Source organism: Psammomys obesus, unplaced genomic scaffold, assembly GCF_907164565.1.
Source record: "Psammomys obesus unplaced genomic scaffold, mPsaObe1.curated_primary_1811, whole genome shotgun sequence".
Taxonomy (NCBI): Eukaryota; Metazoa; Chordata; class Mammalia; order Rodentia; family Muridae; genus Psammomys; species Psammomys obesus.
Window position 1 is genome coordinate 19,693,698 of NW_026585504.1, and position 13,426 is coordinate 19,707,123.

At 40.2% G+C, this 13,426-nt stretch overlaps 1 protein-coding gene across 1 annotated transcript in view; it reads right to left on the reverse strand.

Moving 5' to 3' along the window:
* Cdin1 (CDAN1 interacting nuclease 1) overlaps positions 1 to 13,426 on the reverse strand; it is a 211,543-nt gene that overhangs the window by 86,375 nt on the left and 111,742 nt on the right. Inside the window, exons 9-10 of the mRNA XM_055598844.1 lie at positions 9,511 to 9,576; positions 8,816 to 8,921 (exon numbers count right to left, since the gene is read on the reverse strand). Coding sequence (XP_055454819.1) covers positions 8,816 to 8,921; positions 9,511 to 9,576 — 172 coding nt within the window. The remainder of the gene's footprint in view (positions 1 to 8,815; positions 8,922 to 9,510; positions 9,577 to 13,426) is intronic.

Here is a 13,426-nt window from a genome sequence, read left to right on the forward strand (position 1 = left end):
ACACACACACACACACACACACACACACACACACACACACACACACAGAACATGAATAGCACAGCAAGCCAGGGCAGGGAGGAATGACTGTCTTAAGATGGGAGAAATCTGAGCCTGTTTCATCTCAGTGGGATAGAACCTTACCTCAGAGGCTGCCCATCACTCTCTTCTAATAAAGCCTATCCTTTGATATCACAACAAACAAACAAGCAAAAAAGCCAGACAACGACGGCTCCATTAAAATATAAAAAAATAGAAACAAAGTAAACCCAAATGAAAACTATCTAAATTATTTAAAAGAAAAGGAATGAAAGATAATAAAAAGAAAGCAAAAAGAAAGACGCTACAAAATGAAAACTAATCAGTTGCAAGTGGCGGCCTGGCAAGGTGTCTCTGAAACAGATAGCTAGGAAAAAAGATTGGGAACTTCGGAGGGGGATTTCAAGCTCAGCATCTACCATGTGATACTTTCTGAAAGTATCATGTGTGCTTTATGTCAATTATATCTGAAAAAAAAATGTCTTAAAATTATTCATTAAAATACTTTTTATTTGTAGCAAATTATAATTCAGAATAAAACAGAAACGCTACTTAAACATTTAGAAATATTTACTTCCTAACAATTAGTCTCAGCCAACCTATCTCCTTGGATCATACACAGATCAACTTCTTGATTCTGTGGCTTTGAATTCCCTTCAGTTCAGGGGTTACTGAATTCTCTAACTCTAAACTTTCATTCTGAATACAGCACCAAGGCTCTTGAGCAAGGCATAATACCTGGCCTATTCTGTCCACCTACAGTGTATCTCAAGCCTCATGTGTGGAAGAGGTTTTCAGCTTCAGCATAGTGTACTCATTAGCCAACAAAGTGATCTGTCTGACACTTCTCACGAAGACTTATATGAAGTTACACAGTGGAACAAAAGGGCATAGGTATAAAATTCACAGGAAGACTCTAAGCCTCACTTGTCATTCGCTCAAGGACAGAACTGGCGTTCCTGTAGAATAACACTGCTTGTTCACATGTGCTGCTTGGAACCAGTGTGCCTCATTGCATTTGGCAGGCTGCAGAGATGGCTCAATGGCTAAGAACACTCGCTGCTCTTATAGAGGATCTAAATCTGGTTTTTAGTACCCAGGTTGGACAGCTCACATATGACACCTCAGGCCTCTGTGGGCATTGCACTCACAATCACACACACACACACACACACACACACACACACACACACACACACTATCAAAACAAATTCAAGGCAAGGTCAGTACTTCAACACTGGGGGCAAACTAGCAATTCTATCTAACGTTTTCAAAATAAAATAAATTTCCCAGGGTCCAGACCCTATCACAGTGATGAAATCAGTTCTTCAATAATAAAGCATATAACAATATGGACAAAATGGTTTCTTTCCATGTGAAACAAGGTGATGTTTACATCAATGTCAGCCTGATCTTTGTGCTTGTAGAATTAACTACAGAAAGGGTCTCTGCACAGAAAGGTGCGGGGTTGTTGGCTCTCATTCCACTCTAGTTGTCACTTCCTTTCACGAGACGTTGTAATACCGCTCTCACCTGTCCGTATTGCTAGATCATAATGGTGTGTTTGCATTCTTTGATGGCCACTCAATCCTTTCTTTGTTGATTTGGTTTGACATAACATTTTGGAACCCTGCATGACACAGATGAACTCCATTGCATGGGGTCAGCAGGAAGAACTATCATTTCAACACTTCATTGTTCCCTGGGTTTGTGAAACTGGTCACTATGTCTCCCTCAGGACACTGTTCAACAGGCTTAAAGATAGCAATCGGACACATAGGTACCTAAGTAAGTAAAGAATTTCCTAACAGACTTGTTCTCTTTCAATTTAATCCTTTGTTTAAACTCTTCTTAATCTCACAACCACCATGTCTTTGTTGCAAAACCCACTTGAAAGGCCCAAGACTATATTTCTATTTCTTTGCTCATTTCTGCTTCTAAAGTCATCATTGCAAACCATGAACAACACTGTGTGCAATGTGCAAACTCCTTGCTGGGGAAAGCCTTGTGATTTACATTCCAGGTGCAGATGAAATGGTTTCACTGCCCTAAGAAAACATTCTCCTAAAGGTACTAAATACACAGAAAACACTTTCCTCATCTTTATCAAATATTTTGAGGTTGCTCTGGCTAATAACAGTGTCCAGTACTTGTCAAACAATGGGACGTCAATATCTCACAAGCAACTCCACTATGAGAGATGGAAGGCAAATTATTATACTTTACCTTCACAGAAGTCCTCTCCAGCACATTGGCTAATTATTAGTCGATCTGTCTCTCGCTGATGACTACTTGTTAGTGTCCCGCAGCAGCGCCTTCTGAGGCTGCCGTAATTGAAGGTTTGTGAGAGCTTCTATTGCTGAAGCACAAACTCCAACTTACGACAGATGTGATCAGCCTTGCCTTTAACAAGACTGAAATAACTGGAAATCTGTGATTTGACTAATTGCAGGCTTCCAAAAAACTATCTTAATACAGGAAGAACTTGGACCATCCTCTGAAACATACCTTCCTTAACTCTCCCTGCCTGGCAGCTTTGCTCAAACCAACTCCTCTCAGGTTATCACCGACCAGAGAAAGCAATCACCAGACCATTGAACAAATAACTGATCTTTAAAAAAGGCCTGAGAGGGAAGAAATGAACTCAAATCAATTTCTGCGGCAGAAGGTATTAGCTTAGTATTGCTTGTAGGAGAGTAGACTCTCTGGAGCCAAATGTTCAAAACTCTGACAGATGGAACCCGGATGTTAATCTCTGTGAGGTACAGCAATGTGATTAAGGTCCTGCTTCCTCTGGTGTCATCTCCACATGCCTTACTTCTGGGACACAAAAGGGCTTCGGAAGATGCACACGTTGCTTCCTGTGGCACTCTCCCTCAGACCCAGTCAAAAGGGAGCCATGTCAGGAACATAAGCTTAGATGATGCTCTGGTTCTATTCTGGCTGCATCCAGTTTACACAGTGAGGGTGCTACAGGGCCGAAGGAGCCTGGCCTCTGTCTCCCAACCCCTTCTAGGTGCTACTCTATGTTTTAAAGACATCAAAATGTGCTTAGTGGTGAGCCAAAATACCCCTTCTCTATGGTCAACCACTGGAGTGCACACCTCTGCCTGAAGGCAAAGGTTTGTGGAAATGTGCACGGGTTTATGCTGTGCATGTTGGGTTATGACTGACACCTTTCCAGGTGAAGTGAAAAGAAGACAGGGTCATAGGGCCACCTGTACCCACATTGCTACAAACAGAGGGACCACATGGAAATTCTTAACACAAATCTGAACTTGTAAGTCTTCATGCACAATAGAATATTTTATTTCGGGTCTGTTAACATGATGGATAGCTGAAATATGGACATGCAGGAAACAGGCTTCCACTCATCCCTTGCCCTTGACTAGTCCCCTTCTCCCCTTCATTTCTAAGGAAACTATCAATTGTTCTCTATTATGGGCTTTTTAAGGCACTCCATTTCAAATTTAAAACCAAAGAAGTCTGAAATTTCAGGAAAGGAAAGAAGGTCATATCCATGTAAAGCTTGATGGGGAAAACCACATCTATAATCTCAGCACTCAAGAGGCTGAGGTAGGTGGATTACCATGAGCCCAAGGCCAGCCTTGGCTACAGAGTAAGATCCTGTTTCAACAAAACAAAATAAAACAAACAAAATGTTATTATCTTAAAAACCTTACAAAATGCATGTGCCATGTGTTACTTTTCATTGCCCACCTTAAAATCATATAAAAACCTTATAATACTTCTCTTAAATAGGGCTGTAATAAGCTTGTATATCCATAAAATCTATAAAAATGCTTTAGAAAACTGAGACATTTCCCACTGTCCTGAGGATAGTATTCTCAAGATAAAAAAAAAAAATGGACCAATTATGGTTTAATGTCACTATGTCTTATATAATCTGTAATGGTTGATTTTAATTATTCTTGCATGGTAAGTAGGGGTACACCCATCACACAGTCATGCAATGACTAACTATCCTCTGATCACCTGTGACGGGCATTCTGCCAATCTCCGAGCATTTAAAGATAGATAAAACAAGATAGCATTAACTCAAAGAGGGTGACAAGCAAACAGCAATTATAATGTTTGATAACGGCTATGGAATCATCAGCACAACACAGGCAGGAGTGTCTTCGCAAAAGCACCCAAGTTTCCTAAAGAGATGTCATCCAAGTTGAATGCTAAAGTTAGCTGAAAAGTTGATGTGTCAAAGAAAGCCATTCAAACTGTCAAATTCCACCATAAAGTGATATACCAGAGAAAGACTGAGGAGGGTTAATATCTGTTGACTGCCAGTACATATGAAGTGCTTTGCAAGCACTAAATAACGGACTTTTACAATAACAGGGTAAGAAAAGTATTAATGATTTCATTATATTGAGGAGAAAAGAAGGGGTTCTGGAGGATGGGCAGGCTTTTCCAAAGCATGAGACCAGCATAACCTAGATTCAAGACTAATACTCCTTCCCTAACTTCAAGGATAACTACGTTGCAAGATTAAAGTCAGGCACGTAGAACCTCCCTCACTCCTTCCAGCCAGCTTAGATGGTCTTTGGAAAGCTTCATAAAGCACACTTTTAAAATCAATGCTCCTGATGACAGTGTGCCTGAAGACAGCAGGAGCAGCAGAAGGACTGAACCCGTGAGTGAGTGTCACGGTCTTGATCAGCGGTTGTTGGACACTGGTTGTCATAGCATCTGGGTCTCTCTTTGTCAAGCATTTTATTCTCAGGCTCCTTTGATGGGCAGTATGGGAGAGCCAATCACAGAATCTGGCCTTCAACTGCAGGATTGCTTTGTTCCTCTATCTGTCATCTGATCACTAAAGTAGACTTAATGAGCCAAATTGTTTAAGAGCTCACTTCATGGTTACAGAAAGAAAGAGGAAGAGAAGGCTTCTGAGTGTTGGTTTCATAAAAAAAAAACAAAAAAACTTTTTTTTTTGTTTTTTTTTTTTTTTTTTGCCAGGACTCTACAGTTTGTGCTTGTATTATGGTCCAAATGCTACTTCTCAGGGGCTCGGTATTTGACTTGATTGAGGCAGAGATGGAAGCAAGGTGAGGAATTAAACAAGCCTCATACAAAAGTAGGGGTGGGAAGAGCAGCAACTGTTCTTCAGAAAGTATATGTTATTTTGGAAAAAATGATCGCACTGCAGAATTTAAATCTCTTAAGGTGAATTAAGGCAAGACAAATTTCTAAAGTTTGATATAAAAGCAATGAGAGACAAGACATTCCAAAAGAACAGTATAAAGGGGAATATGCTCTTGAAAAGTTTTCTACAGAAGATTGTCACTACTTTCTATTCATTCATTCATCTACTCATCTATTCATTCACTCCCTCACTCTTTCATGTAGGGCTAAAGCCCTGTGAAGAAGCAGGACTGAAAATTTTACTTCTTAGATTGGGAGGTCAAGGAGGTCCTTCCAAAGATGGGAAATGAGCTAAGCTCTGAATGTCACAAAGTTAAGTGGTGATCCAAGCAAAGAGACTTCCAGGCAGAAGGATGAGCCAGAGTAAGGGTTTTCATCTACAAACAAGGATTCAAGGGAAACCAAGAAAATGCGTGTGACAGGAATCATAAAAATAAGAAGGACTATTATCACAGAGGTGTATGTATCTACAGCTAGGCTGGAAGGGAGGGCAGAAAATGCTTCCTGAGTACCAGAGGGGAATTAGGATTTTATTTTAAATGTGACAAGCAAGGCACTGAGATGTTTTGAGCAGGGAAATGACACAATGTAATTTATGTTTTCCAAGACTGAGATATGAAAAGCTGACCACAGGGCTGTAAGACTGGACCTGAGGAAATCAGTTCTGAAAGCCAAAGTAATTGCCCAAGAGATGCTAGCAGGTGCTGGGGCAACAGCAGGTGGGCGGTAATAAATACACAGTCTGAGACTCTGTGAAAACAGAGCTAACGTAGCTGTGGTGAAACTTAGATGTCTGAACTGAGCACAAATTGTGGCAACCATTAGTTGCACTGAAGAAGAATGGAAGAATAACACAGTTGAAGGAAAGAAAAATGAAGATTAGTTTTACGCACGCTAAATCTGAGACACATAGTAGATATCATGAAGGGACAGGCAGAAATTCATTCCAGCTAATGTTAGGTCTGGGAGTCAACATTAAAAGAGACCACTATAAAGGTAGCAAACATAAGGTGCCACATGACCCAGTAAAATGTCTGAGGGACGACTCATGCCATAAATGTAGATAACCCTTTACCCAGAGGCCAGGAAGAACCAGTGAAAAAGAACAAGAACAAGGAAGGCGCTGGCATGGAGAGGAGAAACACACACACACAAAGACAGCATGGAAGACAAGCAAATCAAATGTTTTAATAAATAGGGAGTGAATGACCAACTCTCAAAACAGTTGAAGCCTGAATAAAAATACTGTATCAAGAAAGAATATGCTTATAAAAATGACAACCTACAAATAAGGGGTTCAGCAATTACTGGTGTGGGAAAAATGAAGTTATAAAGAAATTGTCTTAAAATGTGAACTGAATGCTCTTACATGAAAGTCCAGTCATTACCCTGAAAACAGTGTGACAATTAGACCCATACACACACACACACACACACACACACTGGGTTTAGTCCACTGGCCAGCCACCTTGAAAGGCTACTTTTGAGAGATTTTCTGCTACTGCTAAGCAGGTTATCAAGTGTTCTGTGTGTCATGTTCACAAAATAAGAAAATATCAGGATCCCACACATTCACCGATGGCTAATATTACTTTGGGTCAAAATGGTAGGCCACTGGTAAAACTGTTCTGATCACTGCACTATTCTGTTGGTTTGTTCTTCTTTTTCAAGACAGGGTTTCACTGTGTAGCCTTGGCTGTCCTGAACTCGCTTTGTAGACCAGGCTGACCTCGAATTCATAGAGATCTGCCTGCCTCTGCCTCTCTAAGTGCTGGGATTACAGTGCCACCGTGCCTGGCTGATTTTGGCTTTTTTTTTTTTTTTTAAATTAAGCTTTCTTATTTGAAATTGATCGTCTACTTGTTCTTCAGAAAACATGTGACCAGTACCAGAAAGGGGACATCATCTTAATGCAGTGATTCACATGATCAATTGCCTTTAATCCTTTAGTAACCTAAGCTTCGGCTATTTGATTTTCTTGTCATTGCTTTCCCTATACTATCAAAAACGATGTTTCTCTAGTATTTCAAACTCATCAAAAAAATCACTAAAAATCTAAAATTCAATTTGCCACATTACTGCTAATTTGAATAATGGCTGAATAAAACACAGGAAACGCTGAAGCAGCATTGATTTCTAAAACATTTTGCACTTTCCTCCTCCATCCCTGTAAAGTAAAGCTTGGATGCTACGCACAATTACACAAGAAAATCAAGAAGGCCATTACATTCAGCATTTTGTCATGATCACTGTTACCATGGCGAAGAGTAGGCGTAGTTTAGCACAGCTGCCATGGGCGAGATCTGCTGGCCTTTTGTAAAGCTGAGTAAGAATATAATGCCAAATTCGATAGCCTCCCACCCACACCCTACACTGCTACTCGCAGATGCTGCCATCTCCTTCCTTAATGATCTGGGCATGTGTCATCTTATGACTGTATTCTTACTGTTGACCAATGACAGAAGAGCCCAGTTAATCTACAAGGTCGCCACCTGACCCACCTCTTGTTTTCGTGGAGGAAAACACATGGTATGAAAACAGGAATGTGATCATAAAGAAACCGAAGATTCAACAGTTGCACTGCAGATGACAATGGCATTATGTTACAAACGGAATAGATGGGGGAGAGGGATAAACACAGGCCTGTGATAACTAGCAGAATAGAATATTATCTCCTTTCTTTGTCAGTTTAGTTATCCATACAATGGGGATACAAATAACTTCCTGGGCTGGGGAGATGGCTCAGTGGAGAAAGTATTGCTACACAAGTGTTTGGATTGGAATTCAGATGATGCCCAGGACCTAGGTCAAAGCCAGGCAGGCCTGATTGCTGCCTGTATCTTAGCAACTGGGAGGCAGAGATGACACCCCCAGAACAAGCTGGAATCTGTGACCTCTAGTTACAGTTGAGAGATCCTGCCCCAAAAAGTAAAGCAGGGAAGAGGTGAGTTATTGTGAAAGACCACCCAGTGTCAATTTTGGGCCTTCACACCCACACTCACACGTAGGTATACATATCTGCACACACTGACGGAAAGCCTAGGACTACAGACATGCCTACACACATGCACGCACCCCCAGTGCGCATGTAACTTCTCTGTAAGGATTAACTGAAATAACTTCCAGGTCCAGGCATGCCCATCTGTGCCCACCTGCACCCCTTTAATTGTGGAGATTTCCATTAGAATATAAATCATTTTCTTTTTTCATATGGTTTGGATACTGTCTTCAGAGAACTGAGAATAAATTAATTTTTATGGCCTAAAAGGAAGCATAAATTCCACATCAAAAGGATAAAAATCCAGTGTCTATATCATATTATGCACCATAGCTTGTTATCTGTATTTCAGTGACACTAATGTAATCACTCTAAAGCAGGAAATACACTCTACCAGTTTTGACCTTAAGCACAGATTTTAAGTTTTTAAAAAAATGAAGCAACATTATGAAAGCAGAGAAGTTTAAATTATCTGAAATGAATACATTAATCAGAGTCTCTATTTACTAGGGAAAAAAGGCTTCTAGCATTTTTACCAGCTAAACAAAATATTTTTTTCTAATGAGACTTCAGCTGAGTATCGTTTATCTTAAGAGAAAAATAATGGGACCTTACCTATTCCAGTAGCTCCAGAACTGGCCATGCAGGTAGGCGTGGTGGCTACATTCATCACCAAATGAGGCTTTGCTTTCAATCCAGTGAATTATGTGCCCTTCCACGGCTAAGGGACAAAGCATTACTAATACACAGTGAAGGAGAGGGAAGATTGAAAATCCTCAACTATGCGCTGGCCTCTCTATGCTTCACATTAATGAGCAGGGGCTTAGCCTCTGCCATTCACTGTGGGCGTAATTATAAAACAACACATTTGTTTGAGTCCATCAGGCCCGACGGGGCCACAATTTCATCCCGTCACCCTCACCCATCCTTCAAAACTCCCTTTCTTGGTGCTCAAGATGCTGTCCTGAGGCTCGACAAGTGACATGTCAAGAAAACCTAAGTATGCCTGGCTGCCTGGCAAAGCTGCATTTTAAAAACTCAAAATTTATAGAGAAATGAGTTGAAAACGGCATCTCAAACATGCACTCAGAAGGCATCGCTCATTCCTCAAGTATATGGGAAAGTTCTGAGGCAGAGCCTTACTCGGAACAACTGTAAGCCAATTTAAGATCATCTTTTCTGAGTTTACCCATTTCGACACAGTGTTACAATGATAATCTACTCTGAAAACATTTGGTAATAGTAACACTTTAAAGAAAATATTCCCTTTCTATACACAGATGCGTATACACAGAAGCTCAAGGACTTACCAACTGGCACCTGTAAAATGAAGTCTGGTGTTTTGTCATAGCCCTTCGCACGGAGCTGATCTTCATCTGCAGGAAGAACAAACACTATCATTTATTACAGCACTCCATTAAAAAGACAGCAATATAATTGCTTTTCTTTCTTAAATATGTGTAAAAATTACTAATGCAGCCATACGTGTCTTTCTTACGCGTGCAGTGCCGTGTCAGAATAAATGAATTTTCTTCCCAAACCTGAATCAGAGATACAAGAATGCTTCTTTGTCTTTTTTGCATTTTTATGTCTTTATTATAAACATCATTAATCCCTGCTGTCAGGAGCTACCTTTTTTTTTTGTAATTGAAAATTCTGAAAATAAATATATTTACTGATAGAAAGTAAAGGGATCTGCAACAATGGAAGTCACCAGTGTCAGCAGTCAATATTGACAGTTTACAACAAGGCAGAAGCAATCAAGAAACTGTAGTTTAAATTAACAAAATTATTCCCATACATAAGGAAAGGAGAGAAAAGTAAGAGGGCCACAATTGGTTGTCTCGCTTAATTCTTTAGGTATACAACTGTTTCTGACAACTGAGAGTTTGATTGGCCTGACTTATGTACATCTGAAAAGAAAACAGGCTTGAAGATGTTTTTCCTGTCTTTTCAATTTCTTCTAGAAGTATTAATGGCCCTGTTGGAAGAGAAAGCAGGGAAATGGGAACCCAGATAAATTTGGAAAAACTAGCAAGGTGCTTGAGAAAACACAACACAACAACACAACAACAACAACAACAACAAAACCCACCCAGTATTTTCTAAATGCTGTCCTTGACTTCTAAGGTCAGCACAGTGTGATTTCTGAAATGGAGAGTTCTCCATTAGATTCTGGAGTGACCTGGTCATTCAATTCCAGCCTTGGCTTTCTGTCTTCACCCAACCTCAACTAATGGCCCAACCAAGTAACAAGGAAGGCCGAGTGGTCTCTTAACACCTACGGGGCTGTTGACATTGTCATGCATCCCACTGGCCTTCCTGCGTCAACTTTGATTAAAATTAATGGCCCATTCCCAGTGTTGGGTAGCTTATTTCCAATCCATTTGTCAGCCCAAGACAGTGGTTTCATGGCCAGCTTTGAGAAGCTCTGCTTTAGAGCATTCTTGTGCACATCCTGAAAGGTCAGCATTTTAAACATAAATAAGCGTTTAATGAGAAGACACTCATTAAAGTAGATATCGAAGTGGAACGCTGTTAGAAGTTGGTATTTTTAGTCAGATTTAGAAGGCAAAATTCAGAACGATTCTCCTTCTTTGAAATTAAAATAAAACCTCAAGCTGTTGAAATAATGAAATACAAATCAAACTAATGTTAATTTTAAAACAAAAAAAAAATATTTGAAATTGAGCTATAGAAATGAACTGGAAAATTCCCTACCCTTTAACTGTACTCTGACTATGAAAACTTTAATGGAAAAGATATTTATTCAAATCAATCCCAGTGTTTTGAGTGATGTTTCAGATAGGTGATGAATAGGTAGATTTAAAAGCTGGTTGACATTAAGAAAAGATAGAAATATTTCATTAAGACTATCCTAATTTCATCAGTCTCTGTCGATGTTAAAATTTGTTTCAGAAAGAAAAATGATTGTTTCCAACAACAGCTCAAAACAAAACTTCAAAGGTCACCAAGCAATCCACAAGCACAGTCAAACCCCTTCAAAAGCTGATGCACACTGCACGCTGCAAATTACCCACGCAACTGCATGTCTTCTCCAGTGTGAAAATCTGACATCCCAAACCCCAAACCCAAACCTACTAGATGAGGTTAGGGAACGTTCCCACTGTTTTGTAGTGAACTCCAAAGGACCAGGGGATGAAGTCTGTCAGGACGTCTGTCAGCCTTTCTTCCCTCTCTTCTCTGCTTCCATGCTCTCAGTAACCAAGTTGATCTGACAGTAACTGTGCCCAGCAAACCATCTCGAAATCTTAGTCCTTCCCAGTGTTTCTTCTAACAGGTTATTCAAAACATCCGAAATGCCCTTTATTTTACACACTAAGTGCTCATTGCCACAACATCTCCATGTCATACCCCCCATGTAGTGGCGCCCCACATGTTCATTTCTCCTTCGGGAGGAAGGGAACAAATAGACAGAGTTCAGTGGAAATAATGCAAGTGTAGGAGGAAGCACTTGTGAACAGGCAGCCCACTGTGCTGGGCCTCATGGGCCAGCCTAACTCTTTCAGCCAGCTTCCTGCCCTTTATATTATGCTTCTTTCTTTCAACTGGGTTCCTAATATTAGAACACTCGCTAAGCCTCTGGGTGTAAAGGTAAAATTTGATTGGCATGCTCCATTTGCAACTCAGGAGCCTGAAGCTTTGCACCTATTTCTGTCCTTAGTTGTTCTTTCTGCCCATTCTGCGTTGGCTCCTTCGCAGTGATGGTGCCAAGAGGCCTGCACACATGACACTGTTGCTCTGAGGATCTGACCCTGTTGTCTCCCTGACATGTATTTGATGCCCAGCATATTCTTCACATGTATGTGATGCCCAGATTCACATGTATGTGATGCCCAGAAGAGATACATGAGTTAATTAAAAATACTTTTTATCAATAGTTATGTTTTCTATAAAGCCTATCTAAAGGAGTGATCCTTTCTTTTTCTTCAAATTTACTTAACTCCCTAGGCATAGGCAAAGCACAGAGGTAGGAAAGTTGGCCCAAAGTGTGGGGTTTCTTTTGAAATTCCTGCTGTTTTTCCAAATGTCTGAATCTCAGCTCATTGAAGCTTCAGAGGACAGAAGTGACCCCCTTTTTTTCATACTTTTTTTCTTTCATCACTAGTGTGTTAAGTAACACTTACTTTATCTGGTCCTTAGATGCGGCAGATTTTTTTTCTCCACAAACTCACTTTGTCCTGGGGACTATGCTATTACTGCGTAGCCATGGTCACATTCCTACTTCTTATCTGATGATTGATCTGTACAGATCTCCCTTCTACTGCAGAGAAGTGTGCATTCTACATTCCCCAAGAATCGTGTATTTCATAGAGGTTCTTATACTTTACATATGCTTTAGCTAACTAGTTACGTGGGATTCTTGACTCAGTTGAAGCCAGATTTCGGAAATATATCCTGTCTCCTCAGAGAAAAAAGAAGAGGAAATGATGAGAAATAATATTAGTTAAGAGAGGAGAAAAAGTGAGGGCAATGATCTGAAACAGTACTTTCAGGATACTAGCCCCATCTCTTCTACTGATCTTAGCCAGTGAGCACCGCAAGCAGGAAGAAAGACTCTCTGCTCAAGGTGCACACATAAACCTACAGATTGCACAGCTCCTGAACTCACTAACCTCACGGTTTAAGGTTTCATCATCAAAAGACCTATAAGAATATTATCATTTAAAAGCACACTTATTAGCCTTCATATCCACAAAATGAAGAATTATTTCACAAAACAGTATTTTTGTGCTAGTAAAGTCCTAGAGGCAACTGGTTCCACATGCTAATTTATATATCCCAAAAGAAGACCAGAGAAGTTAAGGTGTCCGTCAAGACTCGGACTTCTCAAATAACAAAGACACTAGAGGAGAACTCATGTCAACCAAGTCCTGTTTTGTCCTCACAGACTCTACACCATTCTTAATTCTGTCGATAAGGAAGCTGGATCATTGTGATATTTATGGAGAGGGTGGGATTCTCCTTTTCCTCCTGTATGGATTGGTAGGTGGCCATATGTCAAGGCACCATTCAGAGGAACCAGAGCTTCAGCACTTCTCCTGTCACTGTATCTTAAAACCCAACAAAAGTGTGTCCACAGAAGAAATGGATGTTCATGTTAAAAACTACTTTTAAATACTATTATTTCAACTGTACAAAAACAACACAGGTCTCTGTTTATTTTTACATCATCAAGCCTGTTCTTAGGTGGTATTTTAAAGA